Source organism: Hemicordylus capensis, chromosome 11 (assembly GCF_027244095.1).
Source record: "Hemicordylus capensis ecotype Gifberg chromosome 11, rHemCap1.1.pri, whole genome shotgun sequence".
In the NCBI taxonomy this organism is placed as follows: Eukaryota; Metazoa; Chordata; class Lepidosauria; order Squamata; family Cordylidae; genus Hemicordylus; species Hemicordylus capensis.
Genome location: NC_069667.1, coordinates 22,084,569 through 22,105,557, shown reverse-complemented (window position 1 = coordinate 22,105,557; position 20,989 = coordinate 22,084,569). Strand labels below are relative to the sequence as shown.

Genomic DNA, 20,989 nt, shown 5'->3' with positions numbered 1-20,989 from the left:
AGCCGAAACAACTTCCATCCTTCCTCTCCCTGGCCCGGCCTTCAGCCCTCTAGGGGCGGAGCTCCCCCGCAGCTCCGCCCCGCACTGGCTTCCTCCTCCGGAGCCGAAGCGGGGACGGGGGCGACTCCGGGGTTCTCCGGCGCTCCGGTTTGCGCCCTGGAGCTGAGCGCAGCGGCTCCCCGGCGATGGGGCCGGCGCGGCCACCGCGAGTTGCTGCCTGGGCGCTGCCGCTCGCCGGGCTGCTTCTTGGGGCAGCCGCCGCCGCTGCCGGGACGGTACCAGGCTCGGGGGCTGCTGGAGGAACCCGCGAGGGCGGAGACGCTCCGGAAGGTGCCGCTGCGAGCGAAGGGCCGCTCGGGGGGGAGGAGGAGGAGCAGCAGCAGCGCAGGGGCGCAGAGCGCGCAAAAGGCCGCGGGGGGGGGGGATCGGGGGAAAGGGTGACGCGGGGGGGGGCATCGAAGGGGCAGGGTGCATTATGGGTGGGCGAGCTGGGCCCCACATATTAGGTTTCTGGGACCCTGAAACGGGGTGGGGGTGAGGGGGAGACTTTATTTTATTTTATTTTATTTTATTCCACTCAAAACGTACCTCTATTTTTATGTCTCTGAAACTTGTGTCTCCACCACTTTTTGGTGTGTGTGTGTGTGTGTGTGCGCGCCCCCGGGCTGGGGTGTGTCTGGGGTCCCGAAAGGCGAGAGATCTAGAGCTTGGGTGCTCCATGTGCAGAAAGCCTGGCTGGGAAGACAAGGATTAGGGGTCCTGGGTAGGCTGCCAGCCAGCTGTCTTGGGACCTGGGACCATAGGAAGGTGCCTTGTACCGAGTCAGACCTTTGGTCCATCTAGCTCAGTATTGTCAACACTGACTGGCAGCGGCTCTCCGAGGTTTCGGGCAGGGAGCTTTCCTAGGCTTTCCTGGAGATGCTGCCAAGGATTGAACCCGGGACCTTCTGCATATAAAGCCGATGCCCGGTCCCTTAAGGGCTAGTGCCTGTAGAAGGTGAAGCATAGGAAGGTTCCTTGTGTAGGGTTGAGGTGGGGTTGAGACGTGGAGGAGCCGGAGTGGGGTGTTGAATGCATTGGATTTGGGTTCAGATCTGGGACAGGAGGAGGGTGATTTGGAGCCAGCGTGGGATAGTGGTTAGAGTGCTGGACTAGGACCAGGGACACCTGAGTTCAAATCCCCATGCAGCCATGAAACTAGCTGGGTGACTCTGGGCCAGTCACTTCTCTCTCAGCCTCACCTACATCACAGGGTGGTTGTGAAAGAGAAACTCAAGTATGTAGTACACTGCTCTGGGCTCCTTGGAGGAAGAGCGGGATATAAAATGTTAAATAACTAACTAAATAAATAAACAAATAAATTTGGACGTTCAGGTGGTTTCAAGGCTTTGCACCACACCCAAGAAGGGTTTTTTCCTCCCTATGGCAGGGACTGCTAATAGCCAGTTGGTGCTGATGGCAGCTTCTTCCAGAGGCAATTAACAGTGGAGGGTGTGTGTGTCTCTTTTTTGGGGGGGGGCTGAGAGCAAATCCCCTTCCCCCATATGTCACCATCCCTGTCCTAATCAGCCCCCTGCAGCTGCTATGTACAATAAATCTGCTTTGCATGCAGATGGCCTTGCTTCTTCAGTCCCTGGCAGAATCTCCAGATAGGTCTGGAAAAGACTCCTGCCTGAACCCTTGAGGCACCCCTGCCACTCAGTGTAGACAATACTGAGCTAGATGGCCCAATGGCTCAGTATATGGCAGCTTCTTATGTTCCTAGGCAGAACTAAGCTACGTTTCGTTTGACCCTCACCTCACCTGGATTACGCTTAGCTGTTTGACACAATTGCAAAACCAAAGGAGTTATTTATTTATTTGTTTGTTTATTTATTTATTTATTTTAAAAAGCCCCTTCTCTGCCCTCTGCAGGGACTCAGAATTCTCTGCCACAAGGTGCGGTGACAACCGACAACCTGGATGGCTTCAAAAGGGGTTTGGATAACTTCATGGAGGAGAAGTCTATCAACGGCTACTGGTCGGAGGGCTATAGGCCACCTCCAGCCTCAGAGGCAGGATGCCTCTGAGTACCAGTTGCAGGGGAGTAACAGCAGGAGAGAGGACATGCCCTCAACTCCTGCCTGTAGGCTTCCGGTGGCATCTGGTAGGCCACTGTGTGAAACAGGATGCTGGACTAGATGGGCTTCCTTAGGCCTGATCCAACAGGGCTGTTCTTATGTTCTTGTGACTCGGCATCTCTTCTCTGCAGGGACTCAGAATTTTAAAAAACCCCAATAAAACAGCCTGCTATCAGTGAATAAAACTAACTTTCAGTGCATTATAAATTTCTTCCCTGTCTTTCCACAAAAGTGCCACATTTACAAAGCAAAGCAAAACCCAGCAACCCACTCCTAGAGATATTTTCACCCGGGAATGGTCTGACCCTTCTAGCTTCAGCCGTCTTACGTGATTCCTAAGAGCAGAGTCAGACAGATAAGCTGTCCTTGGCTAATGTACCCAGTGGTTTCCTTCCAGTGACAATCTGGGAACAAGGCCTAAATATCACTGGTTTCTGTGCGCTGAGATCAGACAAGATGATTAGAATGGCAGAATCCTGTCCTGTAAGCTCACTCAACATGTTTGAACAATGCAATTTATTTCTACAATCCTTTTGCAAAGGTGCCTTAAATATCTCTTAAGTCAGCCTGATGGTGTTAATCCTTTAAAATAGTATTATTATACATGATTCGCCAGTCTGCTGCTTCTTGTAATAGGGTTAAGGAATTAAAATTAGCTACAGAGAAGTTCCCCTCTGTTCATTGTTCCTCAATCAGTGTTGACTAATGGAGCGGAAACAAATGTCCTCTAACCCTTTGGCTGTCTAGATGGCAAGAATGTTCTCTTCATTGTCGTTGATGATCTACGGCCTGCCTTGGGCGCCTATGGAGATGCCCTCGTGAGATCTCCGAACATCGATCAGTTGGCTTCGCGGAGTGTCGTGTTTCAAAATGCCTTTGCACAAGTGAGTGATGCAAAGAATTTTTGCCATGTAAACGGCTTTGGGAACTTCTTTGGGTGGAAAAGCTACGATTAATTGTTTTAATAATAATGGCCAGTGTACTGCACAATGGCATGTGCACGAGGGATGTACGAGCCGGTCTGACCTCAAGCTGGCTCGACCTCGTAACTAATGTGTACGTTTCAAGTCATATTTGTGCAGTTGTGCAAGAGTGCTGCTGCACAAAATGCAAAAATTGCGCAAGCACAGTTGCCCACGGGGCAGTGATTGGAACTGTGCAGATGTTGCCTTGCACTGTGATCCTTAAGGGGTTTTTTTTGTTGGTGGAGATGAATGGCCCCCTTTGCTAAGGAGGGTCTGCCCTGGTTTGCATTTGAATAGGAGATGTGTGAGCACTGTAAGATATTCCCTTTGGGGATGGGGCCACTCTGGGAAGAGCACCTGCTTGCTTGCATACAGAAGGTTACAAATTCCCTCCCTGGCAGCATCTCCAAGATAGGGCTGAGAGAGACGCCTGCCTGCAACCTCAGAGAAGCCGCTGCCAGTCTGGGTAGACAATACTGAGCTAGTTGGACCGAGGGTCTGACTCAGTATATGACAGCTTCCTATGTTAGTGCTGAAAAAGCACTATTCTTACTACTATTCGTCATCATCATCATCAAGTTGCATTAGGGATCCTTAAACATTACTTTTCTTGGCCTTGTTTTAGTGCAGAAAAAGTACTATCCTTATTTTTTTATTATTCACAATAATGATAATAATTAATAAAGTTGCATTACAGATCCCTAAAAGTTTTTGTTTTTGCTTTAGTGCAGGAAAGGCACAATTAATGCTCTCCGCTCTTCAACATTTATGCGGTGGTCTCTTTTGTCCTCTAAAGAATGCTATGTGGTTACTCACGGTTATTTTCTTTTCCATATGCCAAGCTTAGTCTAATCTTTTAAAAGAGCATTGCCAAATTCACAGAGGAGGAAGTGAGCAAGGCCTCGTATCCATGATGGCAAAATGGAACCTCCAAGTCCAAAAGCCGTAGGCTATGATGTGTCAGCAGGGAAGGACTGTTGCGTTCATGCTGTGCACGGTGGTCTTCCTCAAAGCATCTGGCTGTCCCCTGTTGGAAGCAGAATGCTGGGTTTGGGGACTGATCCAGCAGGGCTCTTTTTATGTTGTCATGACAAGCTGATGCTGGAAGGCAGTTACTTTCCCAGGCCTGCTAGGCAAGGGGAAATGGCTCATATGATCTGGTTTCAAGTTCTTTTGGAATCTGTCGGGCTTCTCTGAAACAGGCCAAGTCTGAGTTCTCCTCTTTTTGCAGCAAGCCGTCTGCGCCCCGAGTAGAGTCTCCTTCCTCACCGGGCGCAGGCCAGACACCACCAGGCTCTACGATTTTGGCTCTTACTGGAGGGTGCACGCCGGAAACTATTCCACATTGCCCCAGTTCTTCAAGGAAAATGGCTACATCACCCTATCTGTAGGGAAAGTGTTTCATCCCGGTGAGCTCCAATGACCTCTCTGTATAAAGTCTTTGGAGTTTGGATTTGAAGTTTCCCCTCGTCCCACCACCACCTACATTCCTTCTCTTCTTGCTTCTTTTCCCAGGGAGTTCGTCTAACCATAGCGATGACTATCCTTACAGTTGGTCCACCCCACCTTTTCATCCTTCTTCTGAAAAATATGAAAACACAAAGGTGACTAGGCACCCTGGCAGTGTCTCGATTATCTGTCTATGTATCTATCTATCTATCTATCTATCTATCTATCTATCTATCTATCTAAGGCGTAACTATTGCTAATCCCATGCGTCACATCTCTCGTGAGAATTTGCGAGTGAGCTGCCGGCAGGGGGAGAGGAAAGTGGCAGCGCTGGTGGACAGTCGGGCGAGGTGGGAAACGAAACGGCGGTGCAGGGAGAAAACAGCGGTGGGGAGAGGGATGGAGAAAGTGGCGGCGGCAGGGGGTAGGCTGGTGGGCAGGCGGGGGAAGAAAACGGCAGTGGGTGGGGAAGAAATCAGCAGTGGCAGGCATGTGGGGAAAGAAATTGGCGGGGGGCAGGGGAAACTAGAGACGCAGATGCTCTGCACCCGCCTCAGCTAGTTATTCTTTCTTATCTTTATTGTACAGCATCGAAGTATATGACACATTACTGAGTTACACAAACAACATAGATAGTTCTCTGCTCCCAAGCAGCTCCAGAGCGATTGCTTGCATTATATGCAGTTCTCTGCCGAATTAACTGCACAAGCAGTTAACACTCGTTTGATAAATCAGCGGAGACTTCTTTAGTCGGGCAATAGCTGTGTTTCATATGGGAGCAGGGCTGCCTGGCTTTCACTGGGACGTACCTTCCTGTAATAATGTTTATGATTGCACAGCCTGCCTTGAAGTTCTCCTTTCCCCCTTTGCTTTAAGGTTTGCAAAGGGAAGGATGGAACGCTCCACGCGAACCTGATTTGCCCGGTGGATGTTTCTGAGATGCCCGAGGGGACCTTGCCAGACATCCAGAGCACCGAGGAAGCGATTCGACTGCTGAACATTGTGAAAGGAAGCAACAGCAACTTCTTCCTCGCTGTAGGGTATCACAAGCCTCACATCCCGTTCAGGTACCCTCAGGTAAGGGTGCTGGAGCAAAAGCCCCCCTCTGAAACAAGTATCCATTTCCAGAGGAGAGTTCTAGTTTGATAAGAATGGTGTAGGGTTAGACATCTGACCAGTCCAATAATAGTTATATTTTTTACATTTATACCCTGCTCTTCCTCCAAAGAGTCTAGAGTGGTGTGCGTGGTTAGGAACATAGGAAGCTGCCATATACTGCGTCAGACCCTTGGTCCATCTAGCTCAGTATTGTCTACACTGACTGGCAGCAGCTTTGCCAAGATTTCAGGCTGGAGTTTCCCCCAGCCCTACCTGGAGACACCAGGGAGTGAATCTGAGACCTTTTGCATGCAAGCAGATGCTCTACTGCTGAGCTACGACTCAGTCCCACGAGGGGAGTATCTTACATCAGACTGTGCTCACTTGTAGTTACCCATCTAAATGCAAACCAGGGCAGACCCTGCTTAGCAAAGGGGACCATGCATGCTTGCTACCACACGACCGGCTCTTCTCTTTTGCCTATCCTCGCAACAACCCTGTGAGGTAGGCTAGGTTGAGAGATGGGTGACTGGCCAAGGGTCACCTCGTGAGTTCTGAATGGCTGAATGGGGATTTGAACTCGTGTCTCCTTTGCCCTAGTCCAACTCTCTAACCACTATAGCACATGGGCTGTATTTTCAAATATGTGTAGTTTCTGGAGAGGTAGCAGTGCTAGTCTGTTGTAGCAAAAACAATACAGAGCTTTGTAGGATTTTATTTTATTTTTATTTGTTTTGTTTGTTTGAAATATTTATACCCCTCCCCTCCAGTACATTATTTCTCGGAGTGGCTCATAACATTTATAAAACAGTTACAACATAAAATCAGACTAATAAAATCAACCAAATTAAACAAGTTAAAAATCCAAGCGAACATCACAGTCATAATTAGCTTTTAAAATTCCAAATTAAGCTTAAAGCTAAAAACTAAGAATTATAAAAGCTAAAAACTAAAGAACCTACCAGATATACGCAACAGGTATTTTAAAGAACTAGCACGTTTATTTCAGCAGGAGTTTATGGACTACAACCAACTTCAACAGACCTCATTATTTGTTCCAGCAATTTCTCAAGTTGTACCCCTTGGAAAACATCACGTTGGCCCCAGACCCTGACATTCCTAAAGGGCTCCCTTCTGTGGCATACAACCCCTGGACCGATATCAGGCGCAGGGAGGATGTTGAAGCCCTGAACATCAGCTTTCCTTATGGGCCAGTTCCAAAAGAGTTCCAGGTAGGTGGGAAGTTCCCTGTCTGGCTGTGATCTTAGAAGGGAGAGAGGCTGGGCAGGTGAGAATGGCTTACTGGTATTCCAGAAAACTCTTGCATGCCTTGAACCACCATTGCAAGACTCTCCTTGAACTCAAACGTTTTAGTAACAAGGAAGCAGAGAGAGTCTGCGAGAATGAAATTTTATTTATTTATTTATTTATTTATTTATTAGGTTTATATACCGCCCTTCCAAAATGGCTCAGGGCGGTTCACAACATGATAAAAACAATTAAAACAAATTAGCAATTAAAATCAAACTATTAAAACACAATAAAACCAATGAAACCGCTAAAAGCCCTGAAGATCAGGGCAACAGTTTAAGACAGTTTAAAACAATTCATCATTTAAAACTCTGGAAGGCCAGGCCAAATAAGTACGTTTTAAGGGCGCTCTTGAAGGACAGCAATGATCTCAGATGACGGATTTCTGCCGGGAGTGCATTCCATAGCCCAGGAGCAGCTACAGAGAAGGCGTCGCCACCAGACGAACTGGACGAAATGGGGTTGATGCTCGTCACCTTTGAAGCCCTTAATGGATTGGGGCCTGGATGCCTGAAGGACCACATGTTCTCGAAGGTTTCTGCCCTCCCTACAGGGTCATCAAAGGGGATTTTGCTCTGCGTGCCGACCCTGGCGGGGACTCGATTGTCATGCATGCCGGACAGGGCCTTCTCGGTGGCTGCCCCCAGTGCTTGGAATGCTCTCCCAGTGGGTGCCCGTTCCCTGACTTCCCTGTCTGCCTTTAACAAGCAACTAAAGACCTTGGGCTGCTGGTGTCTCTGTTCTGCTGCTGCTCTATTTCTGCATGATGTGGTTACTGCAGGAGTTGAAACCGACTTGACAGCACACTTTACCTTAATGGCGCAGTGGGGAAATGACTTGACTTAGCAAGCCAGAGGTTGCCAGTTCGAATCCCCGCTGGTCTGTTTCCCAGACGATGGGAAACACCTATACTGGGCAGCAGCAATATAGGAAGGTGCTGAAAGGCATCATCTCATACCGTGTGGGAGATGGCCATGGTCAACCCCTACCAAAGAAAACGCCATGGCTCTGTGGTCGCCAGAAGTCGACACCGACTTGACGGCGCATCTTTTCTTTACTTTGATAAGACAGAGAGGTGAGTTACAAAGAAATCGCCAGTATCTGTGTGCCAGGCGTCCTTCAAATTGGAGGAAACATCTAACAGCTTGCTTAGCAGTCGGGAATTATGTGTCGTCTTTCAATGCATTTTGCAGCTGCAAATTCGCCAGAGCTATTTTGCATCTGTCTCATATTTGGATATGCTGGTTGGGAAGCTCTTGAATGCTCTGGATGACACGGGGCTGTCTCAGAACACGATCGTAGTGTTCACGGCTGACCACGGTGAGTCCTCTGGGCCCCTTGTGAATGGTGCCACTTAACTGTGTTAAAAGAGTCTTCTCTATGTACCTATGGAGTTGTGTTGTAATCGCAGTGGCTGACATACTGTGCAGTGTTATGTTTATGCAGCTGTGCAAGAACACTGTTGCGCTAAACGCAAGGGTTGTGCAGATGCACAATAGAATAGATAGTGAATGAAACATGCAAAATACATCAGTAACGGAATCAGAATTTTTGGACATCCCTTCTGATTCTGTTACTGATATATTATGCATGTTTTAGACACCCTCTATAATATGTAAGGGTCTTGTAAATATATGGCCTTATAGTAGGAGATATTCTCATGCCAGTGGGTATATATAATCTCAACTTGAAAATTTGCATATGGCTACAATCACTGAAAAAGTGGTAACATGCCTGATTCCGTTTGGATCCTTGGAATTGCCCAGTTATTAATTATGCTTGGAATTGACAAGTTATTAATTATCCAGATGGCTCCTTGGTCTAATATGCTGTTGTGTAAATTACTTGGTCTAATGTTGGGTTTCTCAGACTTAGATCCCCAGATGTTGTTGGACTACAACTCCCATCATCCCCAACCACAATGGCTTTTGGCCTTGTGGCTGGGGATGATGGGGGTTGTAGTCCAACGACATCTGGGGACCCAAGTTTGAGAAACCCTGGTCAAAGATGTTATTGTGTACTGTATTCAATATCCTTCCCTGCCATTATTAGGTGTTTTATTGAAATGTCCAATGGCTAAATACAATAAAAGTTGCTTGACTTGATTTTGCCTAGGCTGGTCTCTGGGTGAACATGGAGAGTGGGCGAAATACAGCAACTTTGACATTGCTACCCGGGTGCCGCTGATGTTCTATGTACCAGGGAGGACAACTCCCATCTCTTACCCAGGAGAGAAGCATTTTCCTTTCATTGATGCCTTCACCCAGGCTTCAAGCTCTGTGCCCCAAGGTAAGGTTATCAGCACGGGCATGCAATTTGCTCTCATAGCTGTTGGTTAAAAATATTTCGACTCCGCCTTTTGACTGTAATCCTCAAGTAGCTTACAATACTCATTTAAAACATGCTCTCATAAAATAAAGGCATCAGTATTTAAACCTAGAAGAATACAGCTTAAGAATGCGGAGAAGAGCTCACTGAGAATGTCAACTCAGTGTGCGGCCGCTATGAAAAAGTCAGTCCTATGCTAGGGATCATTAGGAAGGGGATTGGAAATAAAATTGCTAATATTATAATACCACCATGTATTAGGGATGTGCAGAACCGGTTTGATTGCAAACTGGACCCCCATGAATCAGGGCGGTTCGAGCGGTTCGATTGCGAGTAACTTCAAACCGGTTTGTGCTGTTTCATTGAACTGATCGGCTTAGCCCTGAGCCGTATCGGAAGGGCGGTATATAAATTAATCAAACAAACAAACAAACTGAACCGGTTCTCATACCTGTGGTTCAGTCTGAATGCGGTTCAAAAGCTCCACCTTCTGGGGCTTTTTAGTTTGGAAAAGAGGTGACTATGGGGAGACATGATAGAAGTTTATAAAACAATGCACGGTGTGGGGAGAGCGGATAGGGAAAGGTTCGTCTCTCACACACACACAACACTAGAATTAGGGGTAATCCCATGAAACTGATGGCCAGGAAAGAGAAAAAAGAAAAAAACTTTTTCATGTAGCACATAATCATAAGAGTTCACTGCCATCAAATATAGTCATTTGGATGACTTTAAAAGGGGATTAGACAAATTCATAGAGGCAAGTATCAATAGCTACTAGTCTTAAGAGATAGCTGCTTCCAAATACCAGTTGCAGAAGAGAGAGCATGCTTTCCTCTCTTTCCTCTGGGCTTCTCAGGGATCTGGTGGGCCGCTGTGTGAAACGGTGGTGGACTACATAAACCTTTGGCCATGGTCGCTGGGGATGATGGGAGTTGTAGTCCAACAACATCTGGGGACCCAAGTTTGAGAACCCTTCATCTAACTGATTAGTTGATTCAAGATTGCAGCCCTAATAAACACCGGTTACTACCACCCAATAGCAGCAACAAAATTCAGTTAATGACCAATTCAGTTAATGAAAGCCTATGAAATGCCAGTTTTTTATTGGCACTAGGTCATTGGACTTGTAAGCTCATAGATGATTGATTGAAAGCCGAGATATTCCTAGGAATTTTTTTGTCTGAGAGTGCAAATTTCTCAGCAGGAAGCAGGTTAAATTGTAAGACAATATGGTTTCATCTGCCCGCCCACCACCTTTTTACTAGTATTTAATAATTCCCAAAGCAGCCAAATACCACCTTAGGTTGTCTCCTAAGACAAATGCCAACCCATAATCCCACCCGCTGAGCTCTTGGGATGCTCCCTTAATGCTTCTTTACGGGTTTTTCCCCCCTACCTAGGGAAACCCAAAGAGATAGTGGAGCTGGTGTCTCTCTTCCCAACGATTGCTGAGCTTGCTGGATTAGCGGTTCCTCCTGCATGTCCTAAGGCTTCCTTTCAAATCTCGCTGTGCACTGAAGGACAAAGCATGGTTCCCTATTTCCCACTTGCCAACGGAGGGCAAGGAAGCCACCGTGAAGGAGGAAAGGACTACGATCTACCTGTTGCTTTCAGCCAGTATCCTCGACCTGGGGACACCCCTCAGTGGAACTCTGACCTGCCAGCGCTGGAAGATATAAGAGTGATGGGATATTCCATGCGCACTACGGGCTACAGGTGTACCGTGTGGCTGGGGTTCAACCCCTACAACTTTACTGTCGACTTAAGTGACCTCCACGGAGGGGAGTTGTATTTTGTGGATACTGATCCTGACCAGGATCACAACGTGTATGGAAGCGCCACATACAGCCACCTGACCAAGAAGCTCTGCAAGATCTTGACGTTCTAAGTTTGATGTTCTCTCCCTGCCTGCCAATCCTGCTATCAGATTGGTAACTGGCAGAGTAAACGTGTTTCTACTGGGGATGTGCACGAACCCATTCGGTGGCCTTTTTAAGGGCCTCCGAACTGGTTCGAACAACCGGCTGTTCAGCCGGTTCAAAGATGGGGGGGAGGGTTGCACTTTAAGGGCAGGGGAGGGTGCACTTACTCCTCCCTCCACTTTCCTCCTACCGGCGCTCCGTTATTCAAGGCTCCTTTGGGTACCCAGAAGTACCTGGCGCTTGTGAGTGTGCTGGGCATGTGTGTGTGCACGTTGCGCTCATGCGCATGCACGGGTAGCTACAAGCGCACATCAGCGCCCGGCGCACACGTGTGCTGAGTACTTCCAGGCAAAGAGGGAATGGGGTGGCAGGGAGGTATCCTGCCACCCCAAAGGAGCCTTGAATAACGGAGCGCCAGTGGGGGGAAAGCGGAGGTAGGGGTAAGTGCACCCCCCTTAAATGCGACCCCCCTCCACCTTTGAACCACCCCCGCCTGGTTCCGTGCACATCCCTAGTTTCTATAACTTTGTGTTATATAAAAAGTGGTTCCTGGGATTATAATTGTGTTTGTACCAAAAAAACCCTCAAAAACTTGCACTGCTGGATTCCTTTCCTTTTATTCTTAGTCAATAAAATTTGCCCTCTTTTTTATTTTTTGCCTTTTATGTATCACGCCTTTTGAAGGTCTGTTAAAATGTTTTTGAGGGAATGTTGATATACAACAGGCCTGTTCACACAATCATCAACATCAGAGTCGGAAGTGTTGGACCCTGGTTTGTATGGTTGTGTGAACTCATGGAAATCCCTCCAACCCAGGATGCTCAAAGCAGGGTAGCCCAGCTTTTGTTCCCTGCTCTTAACCTAGGTAGGATGAGAAGAAAGCTCTCCTACTTTGCTGTTCTGGTCGTGTGGATGCTTTTCTATCAGCAGCAGGCCAGGAAGCAATAGAGAGCTGTGGCTACAGGGGCTGCCACTCATGAATGTGCCGCTCTACAAATCACACTCTATGATCCTATGCTTGCAGCAGCTTCAGTAGGCTGTTCTGCCCCTTCGTGGCCAATTATAGGGCAGCTGCTGATGTAGTGAGACTTTCCTGTCTCCCTCTGAAGGCCTCTCAGGGACCTTCTGCCTGCAAAGTAGATGCTTTTACACTGAGCTCCCTCACCCACTAAGGTTACAAAGAAGAAAGCTGCCTTATACTGACCAAGACCATTGGTTCATTTAGCTTAGTACTGTCTACTCTGATTGGCAGTGGTGGCTGTCCAGAGCTTCAGGCAGAAGTCTTTTATGGCCCAACCGGAGGTGCTGGGGATGGAGCCTGGGACCTTCTGCATGCAGCTGCTCTTCCACTCAGCGATGGCTCCAGCTTGAGATGCTTCCGGGGGTTAAAATCGGAACCTTTTTCATGCAAAAGAGGTGCCCTGCAGTCACATCCCCAATGGGATTTGCTCCTAAGTATGCCTGCACAGAACTGCAACTCTGGTTTGCTTGTTGCTTTGCTCCATTGATGAAGGAGAGGTCTTGCAATGGCTCTTAGCTATGATAGCTATGTAGAGCCTCCATGCACAGAGGCAGTATAACTCAGTACTAGTAACTGGGAACAAGCAACCGGAGAAAAACATGTAAAAGTGCCTTTACATGCCGCTTAGGAGCTTCCTGAAAACATCCGACTGACCCCTGGTGGAGACAGAATACTAGACATGATGGAGCTTTGGTCGGATCCCAGCAGGACTCTTTCTTTATTGGCAAGACTTATTTTGATGGTAGGGAATAGCCCGATTTCCTGGGACTGCCTGCAAACTCCTCATAAGTGTGAGTTTTCCTTCCTCGTGGGAGCCTATTCAATGCATTGAAGTCCCCAAAGAGAAAATACGCTGGCAATATTTTAATTGAATCTTTGCACCACACACCACACACATCCTAAAAACTGAATATAATTCTGATAGGGACGTGATGGGATGTGCTTTTGTCCACTAGAGGTCAGTATCTACTCAGCCCAAAATTCTGATGGTCATTTTTCACTGTCTTGAATATGGGACATAAGATTCTGCCACAGCGGCAGAATCTCTGTACTTTAAGCAGGCTTGAAAACAAGCACTTGCCCGTACGTGGTTTTTCACGCAGGCAATCCTACAGGGAAGTGTTTAGAAATCCAAGGAGAGCTGGTTCTCTTTCTCATTTCTGCCATCATTAATGCCCTGCAAATGCCTGATAGAAGTTTCCATTCATTCATTCATTCATTTAGATACTGCTTCTCCTCCAAACGTTGGAATTCAAGGTGGTACTTATGTGAGGGAAGGTCGCAGCTGGCTTTGATAACTGGATCTCAACGTTCTAGCAGAAGACCAAGCAGATTCAGCAAGGCTGCTTTTAGTGACTCCTGTTTGAGAGAATACTGGCTGGCCCAGGGGAGCAACAGCAGGAGAGAAGGCATGCCCTCAACGCCTGCCTTTGGCTTTCAGCAGCATCTGGTGGGTCGCTGTGGAAAACAGGATGCTGGACTAGATGGGCCATGGGCCTGATCCAGCAGGGCTGTTCTTACTCTGAGGCTGGAGGTGGCCTATAACCCCTCGACTAGTAGCCGTCGATAGACCATGAAGTTATCCAAACCCCAGTTAAAGCCATCTGTTGGCTGCCACCACATCTTGTGGCAGAGCATTCCACACACTGCTCAAGGGAATGTAGGCGGTGTGAGCACCCCCCCCCCGCTGAGCCCCTCGAATGAGGCTGTACTGAAGGGTAAACCCAAGCAACGAGGGGAGGGGGAGTGATCGTGTGGGAGGCGGAAGCTGGCTCAGATGGGTGCGCCCCACCCCCAGACCCCCCAGCATTTTACGAAGGGTGGACAAAAAGCCGTCCTACCCAACTCCCTGCTCCCACACATTCACTCCCACCTCCCTTGTGACTTGGGTTTACGTGACCGCCCATTGGGAAGGCGCTCCGCTCCCCTGCCCTGGCTGGGCACTCCTCCTCCTACCCAGATTAGGATTGTGTGGATGAGCCTACCGTATAACTGGGTAGATGGAATTGCAGGAGCAGACTAGGTCAGAGAAGCCAACAAATTAAATAATAATAATATACCAAGTCCCGCAAAACAATGCCTTGCTTTCTTTTGCTCTGCACACTTGGGGAGGTGCACCGAGCGAGCCGCTCCAACGGGGGCTCAGGGACCTTTGTCCCCTAGAAAAGGCTGCACGACATAAGGCCTGAGGACCAGATCTTGCTCCTGGCTACTTTTTTACTGCCCTCACCCCCCGGTAGGAATATCCGTAGCAACCTGGCAGCTGGAAACTGCCTTACAAAGCCATCCTATGTTTGTTTACTTGGAAAGACATCCGACTGTGTACATCCCAAGTCAACATGCCTAGGATTGCAGTCTGAAAGTAACATTTATTTTGATGTAATAAATGTTAGCCTGAGCCATTTTTGGAAGGGTGGCATATAAATTAAACAAACTAACTAACAAACAAACAGCCATTTGGGGAGAGGAGAGGACTCGGCATTTGTCTGGGACTGTCGTGCCCTCCCAAGTCCCCCACCGACTCTGCAGGGATAAAGCCTCTTTTCTGGCCAATATCCTTGTTTAAAAACGGTGGGTCCCTTGACCCACAGGCTGGGGGGACGACGACGACCGACAAGTAACTTTCCTTATAATATTCTTAATAACTGATTTTAATGTAATGATTCATGTGCTGAAAATTGATCTTGACTCCCGGCACACCAAGTCGTGGTTGGTTCTGGCCCACTGGGGCATTTGGGTTGTGCACCCCGGCCCTCGAACAAAGGCGTAAAGAACACAGAGCTCCCACCGGGCCCGTATTTTGGATCCCCGTTGCCCAGCAAAAAAGCCCCCCAAAACCACACAAGGAATGTGATGAGGACGACAAGCGCCCCTCCGGCCTGGCAGTGTGCCAATGTGGCTTCTGCCCGAGGAACAGGATGCGGTGTTCTTTAGGTCAAGACGGTCTCCAATAACAAACGGGAGAAGCAGGCCGAGAGCAATAAAAGCGGGCCGCTTGGAGAGAGCAGGAAGGAGAGGGAGAGGGAGAGCGAGCGGGAGGGAGAGGCAGAATGCAAAGCAAGCAAGCCTCGTAAAATAAATGAGATGCCAAGGCTGACCCTCTTTCTCGTGATGGCTCTCCAACAGCTGGAGCAAAAGGCATCCGGCTGCATCAGCAAGATTTGCTACCTGTCTGGCAGGCCCGGAATGGCTGCACTGGAGACCCTCGACGGTGAAGCAGGAGGCAAAACAGCCGAGTCGACAAACAGGCTTCAGTTAATAACGCCGCGGCCTGCGAGTGAGATCAGCTTCCGACCTCGCTCTCTTGAATTGCAGCTGCTCCTTCGTCCTTCCAGGTCATGGGTCCAACCCTGACTTCCTGCTTTGAACTCCTGTTTTCTTTTCTAAAAAGGGGGGAGTCTTGGAAGAGGCCGGGAAACGGCGTGTCTGTCGAGTTCTGAGTTGATAGCTTTGCAGCTCGCAAAGGCTGTCGGCAGAGTTGGAGTGTAAGTTTGCAGTTCTCGCTGGCATGACGCACTCAACGAGGCAGCCGGCTGCAGCTCCCTTTCTTTGCATCGGCTCCTTCCCTGTGGAATCAACAGAGAGGGTTTTGAATTCGCACTTGCTCCTGGGACTTGGAGGACTAGCATGGTGATGTGGGCGGAGGTCCGTGGCTCGAGTTTCTGATGGCCCCGACTCCTGCCATCTCCGCTGCCACTGACCCACTACCCACCCACCTCCCTCCCTCTGTGCCCCCCATCTGGCCACCTGCCTCCTCCCTCTCTCCCCACCCCCAGTTGGTGCTGGCAAAGATCTGGTGCGTGGGCTAATGATGTCACCAGAGTGTGTCACCGGGTGGTGATGTCCTAAGCCCGCATGCTGACTCTATGCTGGTGCCAACAAGGGCAGGGAGAAAAAGGTGGGCAGGTGGCTACAGAGGCAGGCAGTGTGTGGCTCCCCCAAACCTAGTCCCTGTTGGGCAGCCTGTGTTCACTGTACACAGTCGCCCAATAGTGGAGCTGCCCTTGATTTGCAGTCTTTTTTCACGCTGCTCAACTGAGGGCCTCCGTTCAAACTAGGCAAGACGATGGTGGTTCAGGATTGGCTCTCTTACCTCCTTATGTGTTGGCCAATAGCAGCTATGCTTGGAAGGGGGGGTTGGATCGGAGCCATTGTGCTGGGAGAAATGGTGAGGTAGTAAAGTGATGAGTTGGTTGAGGGTGATGAATAGTAGGTGATGAGTTGGTTTCATTGGGGAAACGACGCAGGGAGGAAAAGGGTTAATCCCTTCCCCTAGTTTCACAGCCCCTCTCTATCCCCCCTCCTGCCTCCCACCCCCCACACTGTGGCAGGACTTTAAAAAAGGGCAATTCAGAACCGCACAGTGGCATGAGAGTGTAATTTAGGTGCATACTGCACACCACCACAACACACCTGTGCATTTTTCTTTCTGGGCAACTTTGTGGCCTAGACCGAGAGGCTGTTCTCATGCGCAGTCTAACCCGGGCTCAGGACACCCAGCCCAGGTTAGGCTGTGCGTGAGAACTGCCAGGATCGGTCTTGATCCTGGTGGAGCAGCGCCACCTAGCCCTGCTATTTACCCCGGGTGTTAGCCGAGGTTAAGGGAGCTCTCTCTCTCTTACCCCTGGCTTCTAGCCCAGCTGCACACAGAACGCTATGGGTGCATAGAACGCCTGTCTCTTGGGGGAATCCCCCGATGCATTGCACAAGTTGCGCAGTGCATTGTGGGATTCACAGAGGCCAGGACAACGAGTCCCAGAGTCAGACCAATGCGCCCTGCTTCTGTATGGAGCAGGGCTGATCACGTGGGAGTACGCTGTGTGCTCCCACCAACAAAACGACAATTGTCTGGGGTGAAGGCAAGCTTTGGGAGACATTCCCCTTGCCTGCCCACCCTCCCGGTAGATCATGTGAATGGCCCCTCACATTCCTTGACATTTAGAAGTCTACACAGAGTGGGAGAAACTCCCCAAACTGGGGATTCGACGGTACAATTGTGGAGGAGCGTTATACTGGGGGGGGGCTCTATGGGGAGTAGCACTGGAGTGTGCAGGAAGCATTTTTGTTGGGTGGAGGAGAAATGGGGCACTTGACCAGGGTACGGGTCTTAGAGGAGCCTGGATTGCTCACCGTACTTTTCTCCTGGTTACCAGTCAACTTTTACATCATCAAATAGAATACCATTCTTGCATGGCTTTCATTTTTGAATTCCCCAAATGTTCTCTTGGAACTGTATTCTCTGTCCTCGGAGCTGCACATTTTATGTCTGGTTGCACATTTTTTTAAAAAAGCCCTGCATTGTGGCTTGAGAGACAGTCATCACCATTGCATCTCCTTTGACCCTGAGTTAAGATTTAGTCCAACTGTAATTTCTGTGGATGTATCCATACCTAGAGAGCATGTCCGATAGTAAACCAGCAGTAAAACTGCAAATGCGCCCCTCATTCTAAAAGTTGATTCATGTGGACAGGAGAATTTTCAGAAGAGAAACTGCACAAAATGTACCCATTGCAGTCAGAGAGACTGGGACCTCCCTCCCTTCCAGAAGCATCCACAGGTCAAATATAACCTGGGCTATGGACTGAGAGCACAGGAGGCAGCCCCCTTGCTGAAGCTAAGCAGTGTCAGATCTGGTCCATGCTGGGATGGGAGACACCTGGGAACCTTGTAGGATACTCTTTTGGGTTCCATGATGGAAATAAGGCAGGATATAAAGACACATCACATAAAAGTCCTTGGAGTGACCTGGCTTTGGATAGTGCTGGTTTCAGCCTTATTAAAATGATTGTTCCCCCCACCTCTGAATCTGAAGCAATGCTTTCCAGAATTCCTTTGAAAACAGAACTGAACTCTCTCTCTCTCCCCTCCTCTTCATGTTGTTCCATACTTGGCTACTCTGCCCTGCGGGCTTGCCTCAGATGTTGCCCTCATTATCCCCACACCCATTGTCAAGCAGGGCTAACTCTATCCCTTCCTACTGAGTCAAAGGCATGCTTCCTCTTGATGGTGCCGGCCAGAGAAGCAGCCGCGAATTCCAGCCTGCATTGCCTCTTCCAACAAATTGGCTAATTAAAACACGAGTATTTGTGGCATTCCCCATCAGGCTTCTTTTCATCTCTGCAGCCGCTCTTGCCATGCAGAAGGCAGCTCTGGCACTGAAATAACCCAAAGCAGATCAATATCATCCTGGAAAAGACACACCTGCAGTTCAGATGATCAAAAGCTGGGTAGGGCAAGCATCCTACCCAGCTTCAGGGGCTGTGTGAACTCTTGACTTTTGATTGTGCGAGAGAAGACTAGATAGGAGGAGATGGAGGAGGAAGTGAACGTGTGCGAAAGAGGAGCTGGGTAGGACAGCTGGGTGGGAGGACGGCTGGGTAGGAGGAGGAGGAAGTGAATGTGTGTGAGAGAAGAGCTGAGTAGGATGGCTGGGGAAGAGGAGGAGGAGGAAGTGAATGTATGTGTGAGAGGAGCTGGGTAGGATGTCTGGGTAGGATGCTGGGTAGGAGGAGGAGGGAGTGAATGTGTGTGAGAGAGAAGCTGGGTAGGACAGCTGGGTAGAAGGATGGCTAGGTAGAATGGCTGGAGAAGGGAGTGAACATGTGTAAGAGAGGAGCTGGGTAGGACGGCTGGGTGGAGAACAGTTGGGGAGGATGTCTGGGTAATATGAGAAAGTGAGCATGTGTGAGAGGGGAGCTGGGTAGGAGGCTGGTGAGTAGGACCACTGGGTAAGAGGAGGGGGAAGTGAGCATGTGAGAGAGAGGAGCTGAGTAGGATGGCTTTTCTTCCTACCTTATTCAAATGCTGAGTATGAGAGCTGAGTTGGACAGTGCCCTGCTAACCAGCTCCTCTCTCCCACATGACCACTCCCCCTCCTTTGACCTAGTTGTTTGCTTCCATACAATAAAAAACCAGGAGTGCGTACATCTTCTGAAGGTGGGTAGGATGCTTGCTCTACCCAGTTTTTGATCATGTGAACTGCCTTAATGGCTGACATGATGAGGGAAATTACTCAAACTACGCCTATTGAAATGAAAAGGACAAGCTAGGCAATGCCTAATAGACAAAGCCTATCCATGTTTATCGACATGATTTGCAGTCATTCATCTCCAACCGCAACTTTGTCAACCGTGGTTTTGTATATCTTTGTGGGTGGGCTCATCTATTGAGACCCAAGTATACATGATTTGCCCCTAGACAGAGGTCCAAAAAGGCCTGAGTAAGAAGATGGCACAGCCTACCTTGCTGAGCTTCTTTAAGAGAATACACAAAGAGGAGTTGGTACTTTCGGGAGCAGCTATCAACTGTCTGCTGCTGTGGACACATCAAATGAGGAGGAGGAGGGTGAGGGTGCAGGTGACCCCTCTTCCCTATCTCTTATCTCCCACTGATCCCGAGCTCCCTTCCCCTTGATTCCACCCCACCCCACTCCATCCCTCCATCCGGACCATCTGGATGGCAGTCAGGTAGCAGAAACTCTTCAAACTGATTTTTAGTGATTTTTTAGTGGTTTTAAATGGTCCCCCCTTTCCTTCCCCTTCCCCTAAGGTTCATTCCCTATTGGAATTCCCCATACTCTCTGATTCCCATAGACTCTTCGTTTTACCAACCATGATTTCACCAGCCGTGAAGTTTTCCTTGCACAGAACCCTCGTGGTTGGCAAGAGGTGACCGTACGTGCTCCATGCACTATTACACAGCACCACCTGCTGGCCACATGTGGGAAATCTATGATGAAGATCCAATTTATTTTAAAGTAGTCTGAAAAGACACGATTTTCGTCATGGTTTTCCTGCAATGGCCAGCAGGTGGCACTGCATAATTGCACATAAAGGAAGTAAGCAGTGTGAAGAGTGAATGGATAAAGGATTCTACAGTATGTGAAAGGGAGCTGCAGAATCTGGACGGAGAGTCAATAAATAGAAACACCTTCCATTTTCAAGTGGAATATTTCCTCTTCTGGAAATGTCCCATTTTAGCCAACAAACTCCACCCATTGGGAGTGTTCTCTTACTCAAGACCAGTGGACCTGAATGAGAACAGTGTTGCAAGAGCAATTGCTCATGGCAATGGGTCTTGCACAGAGCGACATGTTGCCAATATTTGTTAAAACATTTCTACCCCGCTTCCAGTGGTCTCCCTAATTTTTTTCATCTGTGTGCAGAATGAGTTTTGTTCTGGGCGGCAGTATCAAGGCAGTGTGTGCGCACCTGCATTCAGAATTCAACAAAAGTTCTCAAAGTGGTTTACATAGCAAAATAAATAATAAATGAAGATGGCTCCTTTCCCCCCAAAAGGATGATGATGATAAATAATTAATAAATAAGAAACACAAGGTAGACACCAGCAACAGCCACTGGAGGGATGCTGTGTTGGGGGATGGATAAGGCCAGTTGCTTATTAAATATAAGAGAATCAACACTTTAAAAGGTTTCTCTCTGCTCAGCTATAGATTACCAAAAACAGTGCCTCAGAGATAGCACCTTTTTGACCCCTGCTAACTGAGCAAAGAGGCACCTTTCAAAGTGGTGATTCTCTTACATTTAGCAGGGGGAGAGCAACTGGCCCTCTCCAACCCCAGCACAGCATCCTTCCAGGGGCTGTTGCTGGGATCTGTCTTATGTTTCTTTTTAGATTGTGAGCCTTTTGGGACAGGGAGCCTTCTTATTTGTTATTAATTTATTTTTCTTTGTAAACTGCTTTGCAAACTTTTGTAGAGCTCTGTGTGTGTGTGTGTATATATATATATATGCAGTATATAAATATGGGTAG

The 20,989-nt window shown here is 48.6% G+C and overlaps 1 protein-coding gene across 1 annotated transcript; it reads left to right on the top strand.

The window, feature by feature from the left end:
- Window positions 1-50: 50 nt before the first annotated feature.
- On the top strand, window positions 51-11,847 carry IDS (iduronate 2-sulfatase). Its single transcript, XM_053274416.1, has 9 exons — window positions 51-330; window positions 2,868-3,004; window positions 4,317-4,494; window positions 4,601-4,689; window positions 5,411-5,611; window positions 6,694-6,864; window positions 8,137-8,263; window positions 9,059-9,232; window positions 10,675-11,847. Exons 1-9 carry the CDS (start codon window positions 186-188, stop codon window positions 11,160-11,162), a joined length of 1,710 nt encoding a protein of 569 aa, XP_053130391.1. The 5' UTR covers window positions 51-185; the 3' UTR covers window positions 11,163-11,847.
- Window positions 11,848-20,989: the final 9,142 nt, after the last annotated feature.